Source organism: Antedon mediterranea, chromosome 1 (assembly GCF_964355755.1).
Source record: "Antedon mediterranea chromosome 1, ecAntMedi1.1, whole genome shotgun sequence".
NCBI lineage: Eukaryota > Metazoa > Echinodermata > Crinoidea > Comatulida > Antedonidae > Antedon > Antedon mediterranea.
In genome coordinates, this window is record NC_092670.1 from 18,448,419 (window position 1) to 18,474,462 (window position 26,044).

The window sequence follows — 26,044 nt, forward strand, 5'->3', positions numbered from 1 at the left end:
CACTTTTTTCCATGATTCAATTGCCTAATGTTCCTCATGTGGCGGACACACAGTCAGACTGCTGCCTAACGTCTGTACTTGACTGACAACGTTTCTCATTTTTGTAATATCGCCCTCTATTGGTGAAACTTTTTGTCGAAAAACAATATTGAACTCCAACGATAACGGAAGAACTTGTGTGATCATATTTCATCTGAACATTAAAAACATCAGACCAGGACAGGTTGGATAAGTAGTCAAGTCTACTGTTCTTTTGAAGCACAAATTTCTAGTTTATTTTATACTTTATGTACATCGAAACTGTTTATAATTGGAGTTAAGTACGATACTTAAGGAAATATTCTGTAATTTATCACAAGAAGTAGAAACTTACTTAGCCGACTAGCGGAAGCGGACCACCAGGACTAGTGGTGGGGCACAATGACTGGAGTACAGGCCGAAGTGAGGGTGGTTAGTGTGAGACTCCACAAGCCTGCCATTCGAAGGTACTTCCGTATGTTAATATGCTGTCAAACGTTATTGTTTATGTTAGCTATAGGCTGCATAATGTCTCTGTGCTTCTGTGGACTTTTCATTGTGAAGCCTTACATAAAAACACACGTTTTTGAGGAGACGACTTGTACTACAAAAAGTCTTCACTGGGTAGATAAATATGATAAATGCTGCACCAATAATGTCTGTGAAGAACCAGGTGATGGAGTAGATGGATTTCCTTGTCTTTTGCTCCGGGCAAGAGTTGTGGAACACGGTGCCAACCATTCGGCTATGGTTTTCAAAGATGATGATACTTGGAATATGACACCAAAAGTAAGTTACATTTCATACTTTGTAACTTTATTAATCTTTATTTAACCTTGGTTCCCAGTTGAAAGCAATATATTAATGATAAATTGACGAGACGATATCGATCATCTGGAAGGTAACGGGATGATTCGGCCCTGAGACAATTCGGCCCGGTACGTTTCGGCCCTGGGACGATTCAGCCCGAGACTATTCGGCCCTGAGACGATTCGGCACACTTAATGTCGTTTTTGACTTATACAACTCACTTGCGTTGTGCTGAGTCCAAGTTGGATTCCAACCTTAAGTTTAATGTATTTTTGATAAAGAAACAAAAATTAGATCAAAAAAATATAACTTGTATAACAGTTGATTTTTTTTATTACAGTATGCAATATATTATGTAACATCACCAATTTTTTTTTTTGTATTTAAATGATGCTACAGTATGTTTACAATTAGCTTACCTTCAGATCGCATTTTACTAACTCACTGCGCTATGCTATCTGTATCAACAAGATTTAAACATTTTTTTATAAACTATTACATAAAAAAAAAAAAAATCAGTGACTGACGCATCATTTGAGATTGGCCTAATTTAGAATGCTTTTTATCAAAATGCATCTTCCTGACTGGGCGTTGATAAAGAAGTCGGGAGGCACTAAAAGATCATTAATTAAAGAAGTTATCATGTTTTCTTCCACATCTTGAATCCATGGGGAATTGCTAACTCACTCAGAATATGTTTACCCAGGATGTATACTGACATATCCCGGAAGAAATTTACGGATATGGAAGTTGATAAAATCAGTTTGATTTGATAACAACATTTCTGTTAAATTACTTTTTCCTTATTTTACAATGAGAAGTTAAGATGAGCGAATGGTATTTACAATAAAACTTCAGCGAGCCTATTAGCCGGTTAGTGTAGGTCATCATTCCAACATGTAATTCATTTAATAAGAAATAGCCATCTTAAATCTTCAAACTGTTGTGTTTTAAATTTTGTCAACAAGTTTAATCACTCCAATTCTGTGCACCTTCCATTTACTTTCAACTACCCCCAGAGGCAGATCCAGGATTTAAACCGGGTAGCACCATATTAGTCTTTCAAAAATAGATATCTAAAAGTCCCTCTTACTAATTTTTAGCACTTTAACTGTCAAAAGAAGGAGTGAGCATACATAGCCCTACTCCCCCTGTCAATAAATTTTATATAGGGTTTTTAAGGAAATTAAATAAGTTTTATAAAATAAATTCAAAACTGTAGACTTCTCTGCAGTTAACAGAAGCTTCCTTTAAAAAAAAATCCCTATTGTGGTTTTGAAAGAAATTGTTTAAAATTTTATTTTTTTACTGGTAGGCTTATTGAGGCCATTGTATCCTGTTCAACTCTCACATAAAATGAAAATTTTTAAAATATAAAAATAAATAAAACTAGAATTTAATTCGTCACTTTGACGAATTATAGGTGATCATTTTTATCATTTTAATCAAATTAACATTTTTTAAACATGCATGTACGTTAACATACGATCGTTAAAAGTTGATGTACGCCATTCTATGACATGATGCATATACACTTATAGTGCTGAGTTCTACCTATTATGTGTCATACAATATGTACAGTATATACTGTATATCTATATACAATTCAATTCAATTCAATAATACATTTATTTAAGATGGTCACAATATATAACAAACAATATTACAATAAACAATCATAAACAATTAATATAAGACCATCTTAGGGATCAAAATTAGAAGTAGAACTTGTCTCACATTGACCCCTAAAATAATAATAATAATTCAAACAAAAATAAGAACGGTACCGTATAAATATACAAATACAACGCATACAATTAAATAAATTATACAGTGCGCAACATATTTAGTAGGTTTGGTAACAAGATAAATAAAGGATTTTTATATGCTTTCTAAATGAATTTACAGTATATAAATGATTGATGGCAGTTGAATCTAGATTATTCCAATACGTTGGTCCTAAATAAGTAATAAAAAACTGGCTTTTTCTAAGTTTAACAAATGGAACATACAATTTATGTGGATTTCTTATGTTATAGGTATGATCTAATAAACGATTTGAAAATAACATTGAAACAGACTTTGGTAGTAAACCAGTAACATATTCAAACATAAAAGAAGTAACTTGAAGTTTATGAAGGTCATATATTTTTAAAATTTTAAGTTTTTTAAACAAAGGTTCTGATGCAGATGTAGATTGTTCAAAGTTTAATAATCGAACAACACGTTTTTGTAAAATGAAAATTCTTTGTAAATTTGATGGATAATCAGCTGCCCATATAATATTGCAATAAAGTAAATGTGGTAATATAAGCGAATTATACAAAGAAAGTAAAATGTGTTGAGGAAAAAAATATTTTATCTGGTTTATAACACCAATGCATTTAGTCATTTTGATTGAAATATTTTTCTGATGACCGGTCCAATTTAAGTTTTCATTAATTAAAATTCCAAGAAATAAAGTTTCGCTTTTTCGGTCCAGATTTTTACCATTTAGAACAACCTGAATGTTTTTGTTACTTAATTTATGCCTGTTTCGATGGGAGTGAAATATAATGAAATTTGTTTTTGAAGTATTAATCAATAATTTATTAGAAGAGAACCAATTTTCAATCTTATTTAATTCTAAATTAAAGGTATTTACTAATAAATCAATATTTTTGTTTGAATAAAATAAAGTTGTATCATCGGCAAAGGAAACAATATTCAGTGTATCACTAACAAAGGTTATGTCATTTACGTAAATAAGAAATAATAAGGGTCCAAGGACCGACCCCTGTGGTACACCACATGGAACGTTCTTTGCCGATGATTTACAGTTACCAATCTGATACAGTGTAGCATAGGTGAAATTACGGGACTCATATCGTGTTCTAATTTTTTGGTATGATGGAATTTTCAAAATAAACTCGAAGATGACAATTTCGAAAGATAATGAATTGAGCAAATAAATATAAGGATTGGAAGAAAATTTGACACGTAGAAGCGCAATGCGCGGTCTTTGAAATTTGTATAACTTTGAATAAAGAAATTTAAAAACTACTTTTTAACTTCAACTGGCCATATGATAACATCACAACATCCGATAGGCTTAATTTTAATATGAATTCATATCTAAATTTCATCAGATTTCATAATAAGTTATAATCTTCAAGGTCACCTTTAATTCTGAAGAGCTATAAGATATTCAAATGTATGGTGTAGCTGAAATTACACGACCTAGGTTATTCAAGTTTTTACGCGTGATGACGTCATCAAAATAAAAATGTTGACAACTCATTAGAAGAATAATTAATTGAGCAAGCACATACTAAAAGTTGTGCGAAAATCGGGCTCAAATAACGGAGATGCGCTCTATTGAATGTGATAACCCACACAAAAAGATAAAAATTCCTAATTTTTTAATTCAAGTGGCCATTTGATGACGTCATACCATTTTGTACGTCTAATGTGTATATGCATTTGTATCTACAACTTATTGGCTTCCATAATAAGTTAAAAAAATTGGGGGTCATCTGCCATTCTGAAGAGTTATATTCATTTTAAAAAGTCCTTATTTTTTACCATTTTTAGCACTTTTGTACAATTAGTGTGCGCATTTTGTCATTTTTAACGTGCTCGTATAGCGTTATTTTAAGTCGGAATGGACTCAAAATTGGTGAATGTATTAAGGATTGTGAGTAGAATGTGATTTATACATCAAATTTTATTTTTTACGCATTTTAAGAATCGTGCGCACAAAAACGCATTTTTGCGCAGTAATTTTTTGAAACGCGCAAATGGCCTAATTCATGCTCTAAATTGATCAAAACCTAATTTTGCGCGTTTTAAATTTTTAACGCGCGATTTCACGTGCATGACCTTGAAACGCGCAACTTTTTATTTGCTAATATTTTTACCCTTGACCTGAAGTTTACCTGTAGTGAATTTCATTAATATGTTATAATGAATTATGGAGATATGATTGATAATGTGATTTCACAAAATGGCGTATAAATGACGTCACGGATGAGTGATCACGCTGGAAAGCTCATTAGGATTAAGTTATATTATTTGAAAGATATTCTGAAATTTTGGTAATCATTGACATTAAACTTTTTGAGATAATTGTTACACAAAATAGTGTACAGAAACAATAAAAAGAAAAATAAAGATTTGATACAATAACAATAGGTGATCATTTTATTCTAAATGATCACCTAATAAAATTACTCTAATCCTATTACCATGTTTGGAAATTGAAAATAAACTTAAGCTAAGCTAGACAAACAAAGTAAATATTATACACATAACCACATAGTTTCTCATTAAAATAAAAAAGTTTCATTATTTTTTGTTTTTGATTTAAAGAAATATATACTATTATGATAAAATGTATACAGTATGTTTAAAATAATAAGAAAGAATTATACCTAGTGATTCATAAACAGTTAAATTATTATTATTATTATTATTAAATATAAATTAATCTGCATAAAAACAACAAATTCACGTTTTATTATTTTAAATGGTTATAATATTTTCCATAATTAAAGTAAATTCACAAACTTCTTTAATATAATTATGTGACAAGTAATAATTAATTAATATTGATAACTAAGTATCTGTGAAAAGGAAATACTCAATTATTAAGTTGTACTTGTTGTTTCTATATTAAACAAAATTGATGATGAAAATATAAAGTCATTAGCCAATCACATACTGTATTAAATAACTGTCGGTTATTTTTAGCCTGATTATTGTTATATATTGTATTCTGTGCACCAATAAATATAAAGCAATTATGTTATTATTGTTTTAAATATATTGTATTCTGTTCATTTTGTATTCTATAAAGCAATATTATATTGAATTTTTATGGCGCATTTTAAATGTTTTATTATTAAAAATATAGACCCTAACAGACTGTAGGGTAATAAATATGTATAACAATCTTTTTCAAAGCAACTAAACAACAATAATGTACTGTATCCGTTTAAGGGGTTTTTTACAAACGTGTTTTGCAAGCCAAGCGCATTGATGATTCTTATGACTCATAAGTCTGATGTTGTGTTTTCTTTGTTCAATTCCTGTAATTGTGTAACAGATATCAAATCTTTGATTTTGTACGACGTATTGTATGTCCTTTGTGATAGTTAACAAGACAGGTTTAGCTAGATCTTTCAATTCAGGTATAACTTTAACTGACATAAACAAATGGTTGAGAACTTTGAGTTACCTTGTGAAATGTGAGTGTCATATAATTTGCGCCTTTTCAAAGAATTTGAAAGGATACTCCATGCTAATACATACAAGCAATAGAGAAAATATACAATAAATCTGCTTAAAAAGTTTGATAGGAAGATAGGATTGTATTGTATTGATTGTCTGTGCAATAAATAAAACAATACAGTTACAACAGGCCTGTGTCAATAGGAGGAAGTACAGTGAGTACAACTGTATTCTATTATTTTGTCCCAAAGTAAAGAATATATTACCTAAATGGGGAGACATTATCGATCGGTATCAGGCCAGTTTTGCTGAAACCCAGTTTGCCTAATCCCAGTTTGCCGAATCGCTATGTAAATCAGATTTGCCTCTAATTAGAGTAAATTGCACAACAATTTTCTTATCTTCAGTGTACTGTATATTCAGATAATATCAATTTGAAAGTGGTTTTAAATTGGAGGAATCTTAATTTTAGAATAGAAACGCTGATCCACAACAAAAAATGGAGATACATTGTACAGGCCTATAGTGTACTGTACAGTTAGCCAATTAGCAGTTAAATTAAGCGATTAATTACCAGCATACCACATAGCTCAGTCTATTAATGCATCGCTAGGTATGTTTAAAGTCTTAAGTTGGAGACCCAGTGGCGCCAATTCAGATTAATTAGTTAATTTTTGTTAGAATTGATTTTAAAAACTGACAGTTTAAATAGTTATTATCCATAATAACTAAATTAATATCACAAACGATTTCATAACATATATAAAATATGGTGCAAATTTAGAAATTATAAAGCAAGGGGTGCAAAGATACAGTAAAAATAATGATGTAATCAATGTTTTTAATTTGGCCTCCACTTGACTCTGATTCATAATATCCTCTCTTTGAAAATACCTGGTTCCACGTCAAAACATACGTATATTGCGTATTAATAGCAAATACAGGGCTTGGCGGATACTACCAATAACAGGCTGGCTCTCAACAAACCAGAAACTACTGTATTCAAAATCAAGACATTTTTGGAATGCTAAAAAAAGTCTCAAATAAATTCTTTCAATTAATTCAATCCTTTCTTCATTAAAAACACATTTAGAATAACAGAATTTTTGGAAAATAATATAAGGTACTGTGAGAGATATATATTTTAATACCTATAAAATACTGTACATTTATTACTAATGATTTGCGACTAATGCCAATGACTTGTAATGGCAAGGACCTTTCACATTAACTCATTTAATAGGTGAATAATCTTATAGGCTAGAGACCGAGAAAAATGTTTTCGTTGTATAAAAGTTATTACATGGTCAGTATTAAGTTACTTTCTTAATTATTATTTTAATTGATATTCATAAACTTGATCCTCTCTGAATGAAAGCTGATAGTTTGCTGGATTTCTAGGCATCCATTGTTCTTCCATCTCTCGTTCAGCTGGCAACATCTCTATTGTGCTTTATTTCAACCTCATTGCTTTCTATTAACACTAGTTGCGGCCTACCCATTGTTTAAGATGTTTACTTTATGCTAGACGTGCGTTTGTTTTCAATGAGCGCTTGAAGTTAAGCTTTCGGAATCTTGCCGTTTTGGCCGCAAGATAAGTTATTGTTTTGTCATTTGTTAGGCTTAACCTCATTAATTTAATAAATTACTGGAATATACAATTGAAATATGTTTCTTTCATTCTTTTTTTTATGAAATTATTTCTAAATATAGTAGTATAAATTGATAGGTTAAATCCGTCTTCCACAGTTTGTTCAAATGTATTAAACGTTGAAATTTATACAATCCCAGTAATAATAATAGAATAACAATAAAAGGAGAGAGCTACACATAAAGAATACACTCATTAACAGTTTAAGAGTGCTTGTCACCAAAAATCAGACATATTCGTAATTTAGTGGCAAGGGTCAAAATTTCGAATTGGCTCATATTTTGCACATTGGTAGACCTTGATGTAAGGAAACCTGATGTGTAGTTTGTTTGGTAAAATATCGCTTAGTTTTCGAGAAAATCGAAAAATAACAATTTTCGGCCAATTTTGTTAATTTTTGGTGTATAATTTACATTAAGTTTAACAGCCTCTGGAAGCCAAACGTAGCTACCTAACGTTTTAATATTTTACACTTAGGTTAACTAGCATCTTGAAAATATTTTAGTGAAGTTTCAAAAAATTTGATGAAATTCTAAGATTTTTAATAATTAATTACAAATTAGCATATATAAAACTCATAAAAACTAGGGTAAAAACAAACGCATTTTTTTTCATGTGCGACGAATTTTTTTTTAATAAAAAAATCATCAATCTAAAGTTTAGATACTAATATTTATGAATCAAGTAAAAAAAATTTGGGGAAACTATTTTGCGCTCCGCGCCAGAGCCACAAAGTTGTAAGAAATTCAAAGATTTTATCTGTCGGCAAGATCAATCAGATGTACCTATTGTTTTCTATTTACAGATTTAAGGTAAATTTTACTAAGAGAAACAAACTTTAAAGGTAAACTGAAAGGTCCTGAATAATTTGGAATCACGTTTTCATATAAACACAAACTAAAAATATATTTCTAGTAAAATTTAAACGACTAACCCATGATGAAATTAAGCATTTACTATCTGAGCTCAACATTATAACTCGCTTAGCTTCATCAAGCCTGTTATGTTTTCCACAAGGTGAATTTATTCGCGCGAATTGAACATTTTTTGCACTATACGCGCGCATGCGCAGTTTATTTTATCAACAAAGTGTTCCATTGGGCGTGCGCGTATACGCGAAAATGTTTGATTTGCGCGAATAATTTTGCCTAGTGGAAAACAGGCTTTACAACATAATGTTCTTATCTTCTCATATAGGGAGTTTTCGCACGAGCACGTTAACGCTATTTTCCAAGCTCCGCCCACTTTGTAAACAACTTGATCTGTGCGTGCGCAAGCATTACGAAAAACTTTAGTTACGTGCGTCGATAACCTTATTTCTGAAAAATAGCGTCAATGAAAAACGTTAACCAAAACATGATTAAACATGCCTGGCTAGGCTTAGTCTCTAAACCCAAGGTATTCCATGATTTATTTTAATACCTGTTGCGTATGTTGCATGCGCTACACATGTGTTGCGTTCTACACTTCCCGTCGAAGCGCAAAATCAAAACGAGCACGTACGTTAACGCAAATGTTCGCTGAACTCTGTTGTTATGCAAATGAGTAGAATGGTGACAACCGTTAACGTTCATGTGCTCGTGCGAAATTTTCTAATAATTTGTAGCCTAAACAATAAATTATTGTTTTACCATTGTTACACCCCTTCGCTTTATTACAAATTTACAGAACGCGACTTAAAATACTAACAATTTAGATAACAGAATCGTCCCACATATTAAATTGTTATTTTAAAGAATTCTCACAGACACAGTTCTACCTTCGTTGCTACCTTAATCAATCGAGCAACTGCACGTGGAAACCAGCTTTCCCAACAAATCATCAATGTATGGCTTCTTGCGCTTTATGGTTATATCTGTGGTATCAAGTTCAAGAGAAGTACACATTTCTTGCAACATTGACAAAGAGAATCTGGAGAGTTTTTCTTGAGCTTTCAGTTCACTTATATTATGCCTTTCAAACATTATTGGATGCTGCAAGCCTATTGTGTCCAGTACGGTTTGCGACAAAAGTTGAATTTCTCTTTCTTTTTCCGTTTTTGAATCGTCTCCATTTTCTTCGACTTCGTCACCATCTTCATTACTATCGTAATCATCATCTTCGTCATCATCATCATGAACGGCTGCATCTGTCCTCCTTTTTTTAGCTAAGCGTGAGAAAAAACTTGCAATCTGCTGTGCTGTTAAAAATTCACTCTTGCTAAATAGATGTGAACCATCGCTGTGCCTGGCCGATCTCATCTCTCGTGAGACATCACATGGATCAGCTTTCTGTCCTGTCTGCTCTCCAGCGTCAAAAACATCAATAAGGTAGGTTTTCTGTGGAACAGAAAATCGGGTTTTTTTTGCAGAGGACTTTAGCGCCCAGCCCATTTGCAGGTCGGGGCCAATGTCAAACCGTGGCAAATCGTTGGTTCTGGATTTTTAGAAGTACCCTCTTCTAGTTGTGTTGCGTATCATTTCATTGCCCTGTCATATAGTGTTTCAAGTTCTAGTGCGTTCTTGTGATTTTCATAATCTAAGTGTTTCTCTAGGGAAGAGTACATCGAAGGCTTTTCCACCATTGGCAGAGATATAATCAAGGCCCTGTAAGGATTTGCGTACAGAAGCAGAACAAACGCTGAGAACTCTACGCAATGTACTGCGGCTCATAGGTTGAAAATTCTTCTCTTGACAGTAACTCTCGTATTGAAGAATACATTGTTCTGGGATAAGATTACGCACAACATTTGGGATTTTTATAACTCTGTCTGTAGAAAGTTTCTCCAAATGGCAAGTCTTGTATAACTTGAGAACTTGTTATAAAGGTAACAAAGTGGTCAATTTTCCCTGGCTGTACGCATACTCTAGTGTTCTTTAGAGGTTGAATTACAGAACCTCTACCATGTAACAATAAATGGTGTTTGGCCACGTTAAAACGGTATCTAGTCAAGTTAGGTATCCATTTCTGCAGTTCCTTGAAGGTAACCTTAACAACCATGATCGATAAAATCTGACGTCTTGTACTCCAGTGGTTAGTATGAAGATAGCATTCTGATAGAGCATCTAATAGAGAAGAATCGGTTCTTTCGTCAGCTTCTGTGGTTTTATCACTTGATAAGCCTTCAAGTAGAGTAGTCGACTGACCAGGTGCGATTTCTTCCAGGCACATAGAGACAACTTGACGAGCCTTGCGCATGTGGAAACGTTTAGTACGGTCTGAAACTTGCTCCAGCGGTGCAGATAAAGGATATCTAATTGGACTGACGTCCCTTGAATTGAGAAATGCATTTAATTTTTCTCTTGGTGTAGATTGAATAGATTCATCTTCTGAGGTAGTTGAAGCAAAAGTTGGATCACAAAATTGATATAGGAAGGCTCATTTGAGTATCCATAACATCACACGCCGGTGCTTGACAAGTTGGAGTGGCTAATGGCATGTAGAACTCATCCTTATTACTTTCCTGAAAATAAGAATAATATTAATATTGGTAAAAAATTACTACTGACTTTGATTCAATTATTGACGCACTGATTCGTGATATATATAAAATGATGATGACAATGGCAGGGAATGCAGAAAATATTCCTCCTACCACCAACATACGAAATAAAATAAACAAAGTAACATGAAACACATTATTTACTTAATCTTTCCGCCAATAAATGCGTATTCATAAATGTCATACTGTACGGTATTTTTTAACTTACAGTTGTTAGTGCGCTCATCTGATCGACGAGACTAGGGTTATTTGTTTCAGTGTTCGAGGTTACAGGTAACAATGACTTCAGCATCTTACGGCAAGTTGAACCTGATAAAAAGCGTAAAAACATTTACTTACAGGTTTTTTGTTTTTTAACAGTTTAAATTACATTAAATATATAAAAATATAAAAATTAAATTATATTTACCTGAACCAACTTGCAGGAAAGTTCCTGTTTTCTTTAATATTAGTTGCGAATCTTCTTTGCTAATACCCCTATCGCACTTGGGTCCCTTTCCCTTGCTTTGGATGTGATTAGAGAGATCAGGCGGCACTCTACATCTGTTGTTATTTCCTCGAGACCAACCTAAGCCAAGTTCCGATCGATGCAAGGGACAAACAGTCCAACTATGTATATCAGCGGGCAAGATAAACATTGCTGCTCGACTAAGAATTAGGTCTACCTCACTATCGATGCCCGTAAACCTAAACATGGATCTGTGTGCAGCGATTTCCTTCTGGCATGCTTGTAAAGGTAGAACTTCAGTGCTCTGTTTGCGGTCTTTTCTATCGAATCCACAAGCTCCGCCAACAACCGATTTAAAAGAACATGAAATCTCCATCTTGTTTGAACTTAAAGCCATCAGACAATAATTATATATAAATATTATTTTCAACACGTCTTTACATTGTAAGACATAAACTAAAATGGATAACAAATCAGTTCCGTTGTCAACGCCAATGAAGATATAGTTGTATATCGAATATATGCAGTGTTTTGTCTACTGTGGTTAATGTTTTGAAACATTCTCGTTGAATAAGTTCGACCAGGTTCGACAAACAGGAAAACGATAACAAGTTAAAACAAATGTGTTTTTCACTTTTATCCTATATAAACTATGAGAGGATGGAATAATTTATAATAATATGGTTTGACAAAGCATAAGCGAGTGATTTTTAGTTAATTGCTTAATTTCGTATATTGGTTAGTAATTGAAATTTTACCAGAAACGTATATTTAGTTTGTGATTAAATTGCAACTTAACTCAAAATTATTCCAGGAACTTTCAGTTTATCTTTCAAGTTTGTTTCGCGTAATAAAAGTTTTGCTCAAAGCGACTTAGATTGCTAAATAGATAACAATAGGTACATCTGATTGATCATGCCGACAGATAAAATCTTTGAATTTCTTACAACTTTGCTGCTCTGGCGTGGAGCGCAAAATAGTTTCCCCAAATTTTTTTTACTTGATTCATAAATATTAATATCTAAACTTTAGATTGATGATTTTTTTATTTAAAAAAAATTCGTCGCACATGAAAAAAAACGCGTTTGTTTTTAACCTACTTTTTAAGAGTTTTATATATGCTAATTACTAATTAATTAGTAACAATCTTGAAATTTCATCAAATTTTTGGAAACTTTACTAAATTATTGTCAAGATGCTAGTTAACATAAGTGTAAAATATTAAAACGCTAGGTAGCTACGTTTGGCTTCCAGAGGCTGTTAAACTTAATGTAAATTATACACCAAAAATTAACAAAATTGGCCGAAAATTGTTATTTTTCGATTTTCACGAAAACTAAGCGATATTTTACCAAACAAACTACACATCAGGTTTACTTACATCAAGGTCTACCAATGTGCAAAATATGAGCCAATTCGAAATTTTGACCCTTGCCACCTAATGTTTGATTTTTAGTGACTGGCTCTCTTAACTATTTGATATAAATTTACATACAGTATTTAAATAGTATAGTATTTATTAGGATGGTTCAATATTTAATTCAAAATATTTGTTATATACTGTACAGGGCCTTTAAAAGAATATAATGGTGATCTTAAAAATAAAGAGTACATCAACATTTTATACCAATATCTAATACAATTTATACTTAATAATAATTCTAATTATTACTAACAAAATACTGTATAATACTGTAGGAAGTAATTATACCTAAGTATATAAATATTCCTGTACTTTATATTAATTAAGTAGCTTCCTAACTTATGATATTAATATTTTAAATATGTTCAATATTCAAAGTTCAAAGTCTAATAACTGAAATTAAATAATACAAATAAATTAATAAACTGATGAAGGGTCAACATTATTACTGCAGTAACTACTGTACATTTATTTTACTGGATTTTAGTTTGTAATGTATACAGCTAGTCACTGCAATAAACAGTATGTATGATTACTCATCAAAAAGCTTGCTAAATAATTGTATAAAGCAGGTTTTAGAAAGTAAACACAATTATGTACTGCAGTAAACTGCAGTAGAATAGGATCCCTTTAGTAGGACTGTTGATATAAACATTTTAGAATCTCCATGGTATGGGAATTAAACAAAGTAGTAAAACGTACTTGCTACTTAGATTCACCTTCTACGGTTTACTGAGATAGATTGCAAATTGTAGTTGATGCAATAATCGTGTGTTTGTGCACAACGCAAATTTCCAAAATGAGAATCTATAAAATTTATTGATTTAAGTTCCGACAATAGTTAGTACCATTTCATTTGAACGTTTGATAAACATGCAATTGTTTATTTAAGTGAACACGGAGAGTATTCAAACACTGTATGTACTTTAATTGCTGGTAGTAGCTTATTTTAAAATATACAACTGCGCAATAATCCTGGGGGATTAGAGGGGGAACACTTTTGTTTGTTTAATGATAGTTTTACACAAATCTAGATCCCCACAGTACTGTATATAAATAAATGTATTATTGCAAGTTTTAATAATAACAGTCATCTTCCAAAAATATTCTGACCGGATACATAATACCATGCTATATATAATTCCCACCCATATTAAATCCTTGTAAATTTAAACAAAAGACTTCTTAATCCGAATATAATTCCATCCCTGGTGGGCCTACTATACTTGATCTTAAACTTAGTATCAGTAATAAAAATTTAAAGGCAGCAAAATTTGAAGAGATATTGAAAGAGTGTTATAAAGACAATTATATTATTAGGATCAAATTTAATGATATGACTATAATATTTTCATAATAAAGACAATCTGTAGGATTCAATTTATCTTTTTAGGCTCTAGAAAAATTATTATAAAGTAGTTGCAAAGAAAATATTATAAAGAGGTAGTAGTACATGGGTCACATCATAACACCCTGTCCCCTTAAAAATGTTTTGTCCCCGAAAAACATGAAAAATGAAGATTAATTAAATCAGACTTTGAATAGGTTATTTTGTAGTTTTGATTTAAGTCAATCACATCTGTAGAAAAAACAAAACAAAATGTTTGACTTATAAATAAAAAAATGAATAGTTAAATTCAACAAAAGTTTTTTTTTAAATTACAGGTTACAAGTAAATCCTTTTTTTTTCAATCCAGTTTTTGGTCAAATTTGGATAACTATTATGTGACATTATAATGGCGTACCAAGAAAAAAAATTGTAACAAATATTTTTTTGAGGGTGAACAATACATCTTTAATAACAAATGTTAAAAATACAAAGTGTATTAGTTTGTGTATTGTTACCATGGGGACACTTTGTGCCTTCCCTGGAACCTGTTTATGCTAATTTATGCAACAAATTGTTTTCATGATAGTCTTTGTTGTCGACACCCACCACTAGCTAATTAACTGTAAACGTTGAAGTCTGTTATTAGTACACAAGATATTATTATCTAGAGCTCCATAACAATTAACCATTCCATTAGGTGATGCCAAATTGATCGGTTGAGTGAGCTCTAGCCTAGATGCTTAGCAATACTAGTATTTGTAGGTACTCAAGTATTAAACATTGATTGCGCAAATGATCAATGGGATAACGTTTTGGTCTACGTGCTTAGCAATACCAGCATTTTTAGATAGGCCTACTCAGCTATTAGACAAACATTGCCAACTTAAAAGTTGGCAATGTTTGTCGATTTAAAAATTGAAGTGCATGTAATATGGTAAACTATTAGCCGTTTTGCAACACATTAAGTAACACTTTAATTAACTTCATTTTAATTTTAAATTTCAAATTTTATTTAAAATAATTAAGCCTATGTTAAAATGTTTTTATGATAATACTATAAGGAATTGAAATAACAATACAGAAAAAAAAACATTTAAATGTTAATACCTGTATATTACTACAGTAAGTGGGCCATGAGAGAGCTCACTTTTTGTTCACCTTTTGGGCATGGCATTCACGGATATAATTGTGCTGGGTGGAGCAAGGTGGGAACATGTACTTATAAAATCTTCTGCCCAGCAAAAAGCTTATTTTAAGGTCTCCTGCCCAACCTAATTTCAATATAGCCAACCCACACAAGAAAAATGTGGGTACCTGAAATTACTGTATTATTTTAAACCTCTGGACATTTACAACATGTAAGGTACTATTGCACAGATATTATAACATTAGCATCTTAAAAATAATAAATTCAGTTCATAATTGAATACAATTACTAATTTATTATCTTTTTTCTCATTGCAGTGTTCCTATCCACTATGTTCGTCATACAAATACTACGGTGATGAGCCTAATCACGAGGCCTCCGCATTTGCAGATAAGTACGAAGTTGGAGCAACATACAGCTGCTATCACAGCCCAAGTTCAAATGAGGTCATTTTAGACCTTACTGCAAATCGTCAGCAGGTTATCCACAGTATGCTGTGGCCATCGTTAGGACTTATACTCACCGTCATTGCCATCTATGCCTTAAGAAGACATGCCATTGCACATGAAAAAACAGAAGTACCTTTTACAAGGTTTTAGCTTACAAAATGTGATTTAATATTATTTAAAAATTCAAATTTGTTAATAACTAATTTAGTGCCTAGCCTACTTTTATAACTACTAATTAGTCTCCAATCAAAATAATTTGTTGATAAAAAACTAAAACATATTCTTATTGGAGTACTAATTTTCTGTTTGGGTTGTTCCATTTTAGCAGCAGGGACTTTTTCTCTATCCAGCTGAGGGTGAGAGCTGTTATCAGTTTATCCAGATAAGTAGTCAACCAAACTAACTTTTTTATAAATTGACTAAAAAACAAATTATTTTTTTAATGGTTATTGATAACTTTTTAAACTCAAGTAGGCATATCAATTAAAGTAGGCTATAGAATATTCCAACAAGATGGTTTTCAAGACTAACAGAGCGAAACTTGTAATCCTTACAAGTGGTAGATTACTCTAAAAGTCTGCATTAATCCTGATAGGTCATTGGACAACCATGGAGTACACATGGTATTGTTGTTTAGTACATTAGCAAAAGATCCATATTCACTGAAAACATCAGATCGAAAACTCAAATCCCTGAACACATGTGCAGCGCACACGTTTTATTGTTGGGATGATAGGTACCCAATTTAAACCTAATCTATATCAATTTATAGTGCTTGAACACATTGTGTAGAGCAGTTATTGTTGGGGTGAAATAAGTACCCAATTTATACACAAAATCCCAAGTTATATATATCAATTTATAGTGCCTGAACACATGTGGAGAACACGCATATATTGTTTAAATAGGCACCCTGTGGGGAGTGTACTGTACTTGCACAAAACACTTTCCTTTGTAAAAAAACCCTAAATTCAAACTTTGTGCCTTGTTTTCAATGGCCCGGGACCAGTGCCTCTTGACATTTTTCGAAAATTTTCCAGTGCCTTTTGATAGTACCAATTTTTTTAATAATAGCCTAATTTATTTTTATAACAGGTTATGGGGTCTTTCATTAAATTTTAAATTGAATTGATTAAATTAAAAGCATGATATATTGTGTGCGTAGCAAATTTGTTTCCCTTTGTGGTTTTTGACAGTTTATGGTTATTTTGTTAGTTAATCGCTTTGTAAATAATTCAATGCTTATAGCAATCACTAATGGACGTGAACAATACCTTGCCTTTTATTTTGTTGCTACAGTATAATCAGTATTGTAGTTATTTTTAAGGCTTTTAAGAATTTTATTATTACAGATCTGAAGGTCAGAGTTGAAGGGTTAAAACCTTTTTACCATGTAAAGCGTTTCTTTAGACAATTTATTGTTTAGGCCTATAGATATAAAAAATTAGATAGAAAATGGGGATTTTAAAAGGCAGTGGGTGTTTTAAATCATAAATCAACCTGTGCTAATTGATTTTAACAATTGTATTTTGGCATTGTTACCTGAAAAAAAATCAACACAAAACTGTTTATTTCTCAAAAATATATTGTACATTAGTTGTATTTGGATAATACAATAATAAGGATATGAATAAAAATGGCTACTGTATATAATAACATGATTTAAAATTTTAAAATGCAACTACTGTACTAAAATGAGGTGGTTTACTTTGCAACTCCCCAGAAAAATTGTCAGTGGCTTTCTTTGCAACTACCTCTGAAACTGAAAGTGGTTTGTTCTGCAACTACTTCATAGCAGTTGCGGTGATTTACATTGCAACTCTTTGCAACTACCTGAAAATTAAAGTGGTTTCCATTGTAACTCCCTGCAACTACTACTACTGAAAAACAGAGGTGTTGTTCGCTGTAACTCCCCCTGCTGTTCAGTAGTGTAAAAGGTTTGTTCTTTGCCATACCGCATCATTTTAACAAGCTCTGTAATGAACCATATTAATTAAACTTCCTCAAAGTTTCAACTCGGCTACGGAAGCTCTTTGTTTTTAATTAGGAAACATCCAATATGCATGAGTTTATGTAATGAAACGTGATTGCAATGTCCTTTAGGACGTTCTACCGCAAAATCTAAATTATAAGCAATAATATTCCTGCTCAGCTTGACTTTGATGTTTTAAGATAGTTTTACAAGGTACTATCATTTTAAGTATAAGGTGTAAATCAACAAATATTTTTTTTTATCAGAAATTGAAAATAATATGGTTACAACATTTAACATTAATAATCATAATTTAATGTCAGATGACCATTTTATAACACGAAGAAACCATCCTTATGATCTGTCTACACTGTCAAACTTTATGTGGCAAAAACATGTGATGTGCCCATATATGGACATGATGATGTCATATCACTACCATATTTAGGCATATCACTACCATATTTGGGCACATCACACAAACTAGTTTGATAGTGTAGACACAGCTTTATGCTCGTTCCATCCAATATTTATGTATCTTTATTTAGTTCTGAACTAATAGTTAGTTTGACAAAATTGTAGCAAAAAAAAAGACTTTTATTATTATCTCTTAAGAAGATAATAAATGTTTATTTTTAAGTTAATTTTAATTTACTCTGAGTATAGAAATGAATAATCAAATGGTACAGAAGTAGTACTACTAAAAAGAAATTAAAAATAATAATGATAAACTTTTGTAACTAAACAATGTATAATGTTCTATATTTTTATAAATAAAAACTTGGTATATTTTAATACATATACCTTGACATTTTAATGTTTTGTTTGGAATGCGCAATAAAGTAATATATTCTTTTCTCCTTTAGTAGGTGAAAGTATAAACATATTGTATTCATTTTCACTAGTGAGGTTATAATATAACAAAATTTAATATATAAATATTGATTTGATTTTATGAATAAGGTTTGTCTTTCAAAATACGTTTCAATTATATTATTTTTATTAGGACTATATAGTTTTATATTTCAGGAAAATTGTCTTGGTTTTTTTTTCAAATATTTAAATTTTAATAAGTTGACACATACCGTGTGTGTTTAAGGATAATAGTCTACTGCAGTAACTACATTTTTTTTACTTTTAAAATGTTAGCAATTATTTAGCAACCTTCTCTTGGGTAATCAACATACTGTTGATCACACAGTGGTTAACTGCAGTAACTGCAGTAAACTAATTTTTACATGATTGAAGATCTAAATAAAAGTGGTAGAAAAAGTAGCATACCATCGTAAATGGAGGAAAATGGTTTTTTTTTTCAAATATAAATTTTGAATTAAATTGCACGCTTTAATAAAAATGAATAATTCGTTGATTTGTGTGATAAATCATTGAATCTGTAAATACATGTTTTTATGCTGTAAAAATTGCTTGTTTTTATATCATGTAGTTTAAGCTATTTTGTAATTAATAACATAAGATCGTCATTGACTTGTTAAGTTCATCACGAATTAATTAATTAACTAATTAATTTTAATTGAAACCAGGAGACATATTCTAGTATTGCTATACAATAAATAAAGTGCCTATATTTTATACTTTACAAAATAAGTATGTTTCGGTTAATAATAATAATAATGTCATGATTAAATTCAATTTTTGGTGTAATTTGATTTTAAAAAAGGTTTGAATATTTTGAATGTAATAGAATACGTTTTTTTTTTTTATAAACCTGGTATACTTTCATCTGATCTACTTTTCGTGGTAAATGTATGTAACACCACCCCTTTTTTCTTAATCATTTTAACTCTTAATTTGAATGCACCAGGTTGTCTCATACCTTAGTGTAATGTTACATGTATCAGATGTAGTTAAGATTGTGGCCTATGATACAATATAATATGTAATGCATTTTTACGCTGTATTACAGAATTTGCCATGATACTAAACAAATTAAGCATGGTTTCCACTAGGAGGTAACGAAAGTAATTTGACCAATTATAATGCGATCAATAATCCAAACTGTCGTGATTGGTCTACTCAATTGCGTTGCGTTACGTAAAACAAGCGTTACCAAATACCGATAATCAGCTTGCTATATACTCCTTATTCACTTCTATTTTTACACTAAAGCTTGGTTCCCACTAGAACGTAACGCAAGGAGGTATACGCAACGCAAGCGTTTTAACCAATGACAAGCGAAGTTATAGACAGTTAGCAATCAAAAGTGAATAAGCCATCGCTTGTGATTGGTCAATTCACTTGCGTTGCGTTACGTCCTTGTGTTGCGTCGCTAGTAGGAACCACGCTTTAGAGATTAACTAAATTCTTTTTGTTTATCTCAACTATGGTAATAACCATAATGGTAGAAAATTTGTTAATTTAAAAAATAATTTTATTTTGTCTATTGAAAACTTGGTTAAAATGTGAGTGTATTGAACGTTTTTAGTCATAAAGCACTGACGTGTTGTTTAATGTTTTCTTTTAAAAAGTTGTTTTGTGTTAATATTTTTTATTTGTGTCCGTATTGTATTATATTTTTGGTGAAAAGTTGAAATGTCTTCCAGTGTTCACAGATGAAACAATTGAATAAACGAAGCTTTCAAATCTCTGCAAGACTCATATGTTTGTTTATTTACAAATGGCGTAATAATTGTTTAAGCTTATAAAGTACGGGTCAGACAGATTCCTTTTGTATATATTAAAATATTCCTTAATATTAGAATACAATATCAATTTGAATATAATAGTCTGTTACCTTCCATGTATGTGTTAATACGCGTATGGTATTGATAAATATCGATTGCTATTGACTAATGTGAAAGTTGTTTATAAACAATGAAAGTACCAGTGGCTGTATTCACCAATAACATTTAACGGCCACAGGCGCTGTTTATTCCGCATAAATTTTGAAAAATGTGAGTGCGCTATCATCCATGTGCGCAATTCATCTTAAGTTGTGAGATTAGCTAAATTAAGAAAGTGGGAACTTGGTTCCCACTAGGACAACATAGGGGCGTACGGTAAGCGCAGCGCAAGCTATTTGACCAATGACAAGCGACAATTTGAATAAAAAAAATCTTGTGATTGGTCCAGTTAAGCTTGGTTCCCACTACGACGCAACACAAGGACGTACGGTAAGCGCAACGCAAACGTGTTGACCAATGACAAGGGACAGTTCGAATAATTTATCGCTTGTGATTGGTCAAATCATTAAACGTTGCGTTACGTCCTTGCCTTGCGTTTCTAGTAGGAACCAAGAAGCATTACTTGTGTTGCGTCCTCTATTAATAGTGGGAACTATTTTTTTATGTTTAAAAGCAAATATAGATATTATACACAATCAGTAAAATGACCATCGTAGACCGTTTAGTGACCCCGTTCAATTTCGTCCACTTTCCGCCCTGAATAGATTGCACATGCAGCAACTACGTCGAGGTGTAATTTATCTTGATTAGGTCTGATATTCATCAATATTAGTCTAACAATAACCTCATTAGCATCCTCCTAATCAACCTGTCTTTGTGTCTCATTCAGGATACTTCGACTTTTTTTTTTAACAGAATCTCCAGATTATTATATTCTCAGCGTCACAGTCTTTTATTCAGATCGTTGTTCAATTAAGTTTCATTTAAAAAAATCAATTTAGGCCTATGGCTTAAACTACTGTACTGAAGTGTGTATACATCTGTAAAGTACCAGTTGTGATTGGTAATAAGGTAAAGGCTCAGTGTAAAATTGTTTTCCACATAAAAAATAAATCAACATATAATGATTCAGTTGTAACATGTACCGTTGTATCACGCAACTTTCCTAAATATTTGAACAAATTATCTACGCAAAGAGAATAAGTTCTAAAAAAGCACTACATTGCGCTTTGGTGTTTATTCCATTGGGATTCCATTTTAATTAATTACGTTGATTGGAGAGCCAATCTGTTTTTGCTGAAAAATTAAGTAGCAATACGTAACGGGCTACTACAGTTTTATTTAGGGTCAAAATGCAATACTTTTCTTGGGTCTTGAACGGGGTCTTGAAGGCATAATAGGCGTTTTACTGTTTGATATATAAATACAGTATAACGGTGTGGTATTATAAAAAGTATGCACTGAACTCTATAAATCGTAAAGGCGCTTTCATCATACTACATTGTAAACGGATAACAGGACACTTCCGATATTATAACAACACCTTCCATGACTCATCAGAACAAAGCCAATACGATCACCTGAATGTATCCTTAGTTTTCCTTATATAATCTTAGAGGTCAAGTCTCGAGATTAATCCAAAACATACGTGAAAGCAATAAAACTGACAGATAAATGTTGAACATTGGAAGAACCGTGAGAGAGTAAGCGAATAATGTATAGGGCCTAATTGGTTCCAGCGGGGAAGAGTAATTTTACCCTTTTTGGTTCACTACATGAGACAACAATGTTTCATTGTCTCATAACATAAAACATTATCTCTTATCATACAATGAAGTTTTTTTCCATGTATTGATTATTGTTATAAAAAAAAAAACCACACCCAATATATAAAAGAATATCAATACAGTAATAAGGCGTTTCCTTAATGCTGAATGACGCATCTGAGACGCACCAAAGCTTGGTTCTAAAAGGTAACGCAAGGACGTGCGCCTAGCGAATGTGACCAATGACATCGCTTGTGATTAGTAGCGCAACAGTACAGGTGTTAAATAATTTGACCAATCACAAGGCCAGCGATCATTCGAACTGAGATTTTCATTGGTCAACTCGCTTGTTTTATTTCAAGAGAAACAACAACAGCTATTATATATTTTTCTTTCAATAATTGTTTTTTTGTATATCACAAAGAAGAACAGTTTATGACAATTGAATAACTATAGGCCTACTATAAAATCCGAATACGGTAGTCCTCACAAAGAAAAATAGGAACCGCTTGCGCAAAATCATTATTTAAGTCAATAACGTTGTTAATCTTGAAGTACCATAGTCGCTTATAACATTGACTTTGCACATGGCCCTGTTCAGACCCATGGCGTTAGACCGTTTTAGCGTACGTTACTAGCAAGGTCACGTTACAAACCGCAGAGAAAAAAACGAGGTGTTCAGACCCATAGCGTACGATTATCGTTACAACGGAAGTACGTCATTCAGGTTGTTTCTAGTTGCATATTCATGTGCTCTTACCCACGTGTTTTCATCATTATTTCCACTGTATATAGGCCTAGATCTCAGCCCTAAAATTATGACAAAATTTGCCGTAAATAAAACATACCTCAGCATTTATTTAAGAAAAATATAGTAAAGCTAAATTTCTGTTTCTATTGTTTTTATTTTGTATTAAAAACATTTTCCCCAGGCTCTTGTGTTACGAAAATAAAGCAGGCCTCCTAATGATGAAGAAAAAATTGATTGTGATTAGTCTATCCAGTCCAGTCAAAGATATATATTCTTTGTTCCTGTCGGTTGAAAATAACCCTTAACTTGCTAATAAAAGGGACAGCTCCCCTTGTTTGTTTACTGAATTTGTTAGGAGTTAGGGGGTTCTCAGCATTAAACTTGTCCAGTCTAGTCTGCCTTGTATGAATGAGTGACTTGATGTCCCACGCTAGTTTTTAGCTTGAATGAAATGCGTGAATGGCTCTAGCTAGGCCTAAAAGCGGATGGGATCGTAGTCCCTATGTTTAAATACAAGGTGCATGTATTTATGTGAAGTAGGCCTACCATTAAGTAGCAGCCCTTGTTCCTCTGCCCTTTGATATCAATAAGACACCCATTCGCAAGTAATTTGACCAATCACGACGCGTGGCTCATCCAAACTGTCCCTTGTGATTGGCTAAATCATTTGCGGACCTACTTTGTTGATATCTTTAAACGTCTGACAGTCTCTATAATAAAACGACGAAGTGCTAATAGTCACGTTGTCTAAATAAAGCAATTTTGTTTTATGTCGGAAATGTTCTTAACAAAGTCAAGATATTTGTCTAGATTTCATGATTTTTTCTTTCGTTTTATCCAGGCATTTGTTGGGGGTTTTTTTTGCCCAGGGAGAGATTCATCCATAATCTAAAGCCTGCTACTACACAGATATTGCAAACTTCAAGTTTGCCACTGTTCTTAGAGAAGGTTTTTGCTAGCGGAAACTGTTCATTTGAGGACACTGATGCACAGTCTCCAGTATAGCACAACCAAACAACAGTGCTCCCCCACCCCCCCCCCCCCACCCCAAAATAAGCACTGAAAAAATAGCATAGCAATGACGTAATCACGCATATCAGACAACTTAGCAATGTATCTGATATTATTATAATCCGCGCGTTTAGTTTGTTCACACTAGGTCCCGCATTTCAATCAATAATCGTCGCCTCAAAATCCTGCATTATTCCAATATCGATACAGTATTTAAAATATTACGCAATACATTTTATTACACTCTGTCTATTTTGGGATCAATTATCTTAACTGATAAGATAAACTTTAATACGCCTATGAGTAACTGAGATATATATGTTGCAACAACTAACATAGCAAATGGAATGGTTCAATCAACAACAATCGGAGGAGGTTGAGTTGCAAAACGTTCCAGGGTTGTTTCCGGTTGTAGGCCTAGACTAGCATTACATTAATTTGAACCATTCTTCGTTACATGACAAATTTCATCCGTATTATTTTGATCCAAATCTTTTCCCTATTATTATTATTACGTTAAATGTTTTATTTAATGAATGTTTGAATAACATTTTTGACAACTATCATTTCTGTGTATCTTTATTAAGTATCCTACTAATAGCATTATACACAACATTGCTCTTAATAATTTCATTTAGATATTATACATTTAACGGAAAGTTTTTAAAGTTACTGTTTGATTCTAATCACAGGGGTTGTTTGGTTTATTTCCTCAGTATTCCCCGTACGCACAATACCGTCGCGTCGGATATCAAATTCAAAGCTAGATAATATAGAGGGCGGTATGTCAGAAATTCCATTATTATTTTTCATCGTGGTATAATAAATACGATAGTATAATTTTAATTTAAGACATAAAAACAGTTTTTTATCATCAGTATTATTTATTTTTTACTTTAAATTTGTATACTGTGTGTTTTGTACTGTATATTCGCGTTTAGTTTTTTCGGGAGGGTAGGGGAGGCATTTTATTCAAGGGAGGCGTTTATTTGTGTGTGTGTGTGTGTGTGTAATATGGTGTGTAAATCCATCTGCTCGAGTCGAAAAGCCAATTTAGTGACTGTTAGACTTAACAGAAAACGAAAGATTGCTGTTTTCTCGTCAAATCGATAATTAATAGGCCTCTTTCTTCATTTTGAGGCCTATTTTATAAAATCTTGAAATCCATGTATAATTCCTAAATCCTCATAAATCAGATATCTAAGGTTAATTTGATTGGACATTCAACTATCAAAGTAATTTAATTGGGTTATTTCCCCTCTAAATATTAATATATCGGGTTATTAACCACAGAATGAGGCCGCACTTAATTAATGTACAATCATTTAAATAATTATGTAATTTGAACTTTGACCTAACTTATGAAGCTCTGTTAGCAAAGCTTTATTGTGTGCTAAAATTAATTGTAAATCTAGGGCCTATGATTTACTGTAGATTCAAGTACAATATCGTGTGATTTTAAAACTGTGTTTATAAAAAATGAAATTTTCTCAAAATGGCACATTAATTATGCTGTACTTATTATACTTATTTTTAAGATTAATTTCCGATCCTTTTAATTCTTTAATTTTGAAAAGGATTATAATTCGTGGAAGTGAGGTCTCCTTGGGTGTAACTTAAAATTAGAATTTACGAAACACAGATTGTATGAATTAACGTGGAAAAACCATAAGGAAATTAGTTGAACAACAAACAAAAACAAGAAACACTAGTGCCACAGTGTATAGTGTAGCCGCAATGGAATCGCTCTGAAGCGGTAATGTAAAAACGTCCAGGGGAACGTGTGCAGGGGAAAATATTCAGTGAGGTGGGGGAGGCGGAGGGGGATAGTTCAATCATCCATTGCTTTCGACCTTTGGCATACTTTGAAGTCTGTCTTTTCAAACAACATATTAAATGTACTTTAACCTTTTTTTAAACAAACACATTCCGTT

The 26,044-nt window shown here is 32.1% G+C and overlaps 1 protein-coding gene across 1 annotated transcript; it reads left to right on the forward strand.

Moving 5' to 3' along the window:
- The first annotated feature begins 205 nt into the window (after nucleotides 1-205).
- Nucleotides 206-17,252, forward strand: LOC140059997 (putative calcium-activated potassium channel subunit beta). Its single transcript, XM_072106018.1, has 2 exons — nucleotides 206-807; nucleotides 15,837-17,252. Exons 1-2 carry the CDS (start codon nucleotides 421-423, stop codon nucleotides 16,116-16,118), a joined length of 669 nt encoding a protein of 222 aa, XP_071962119.1. The 5' UTR covers nucleotides 206-420; the 3' UTR covers nucleotides 16,119-17,252.
- The last annotated feature ends 8,792 nt before the right edge of the window (nucleotides 17,253-26,044 follow it).

Bases quoted from the DNA above. Each gene is read 5' to 3' on its own strand.
- LOC140059997 (XM_072106018.1), top strand. From the start codon at position 421: ATGACTGGAGTACAGGCCGAAGTGAGGGTGGTTAGTGTGAGACTCCAC. The intron at 808-15,836 runs GTAAGTTACATT...TTCTCATTGCAG, and splicing joins CTTGGAATATGACACCAAAA to TGTTCCTATCCACTATGTTC.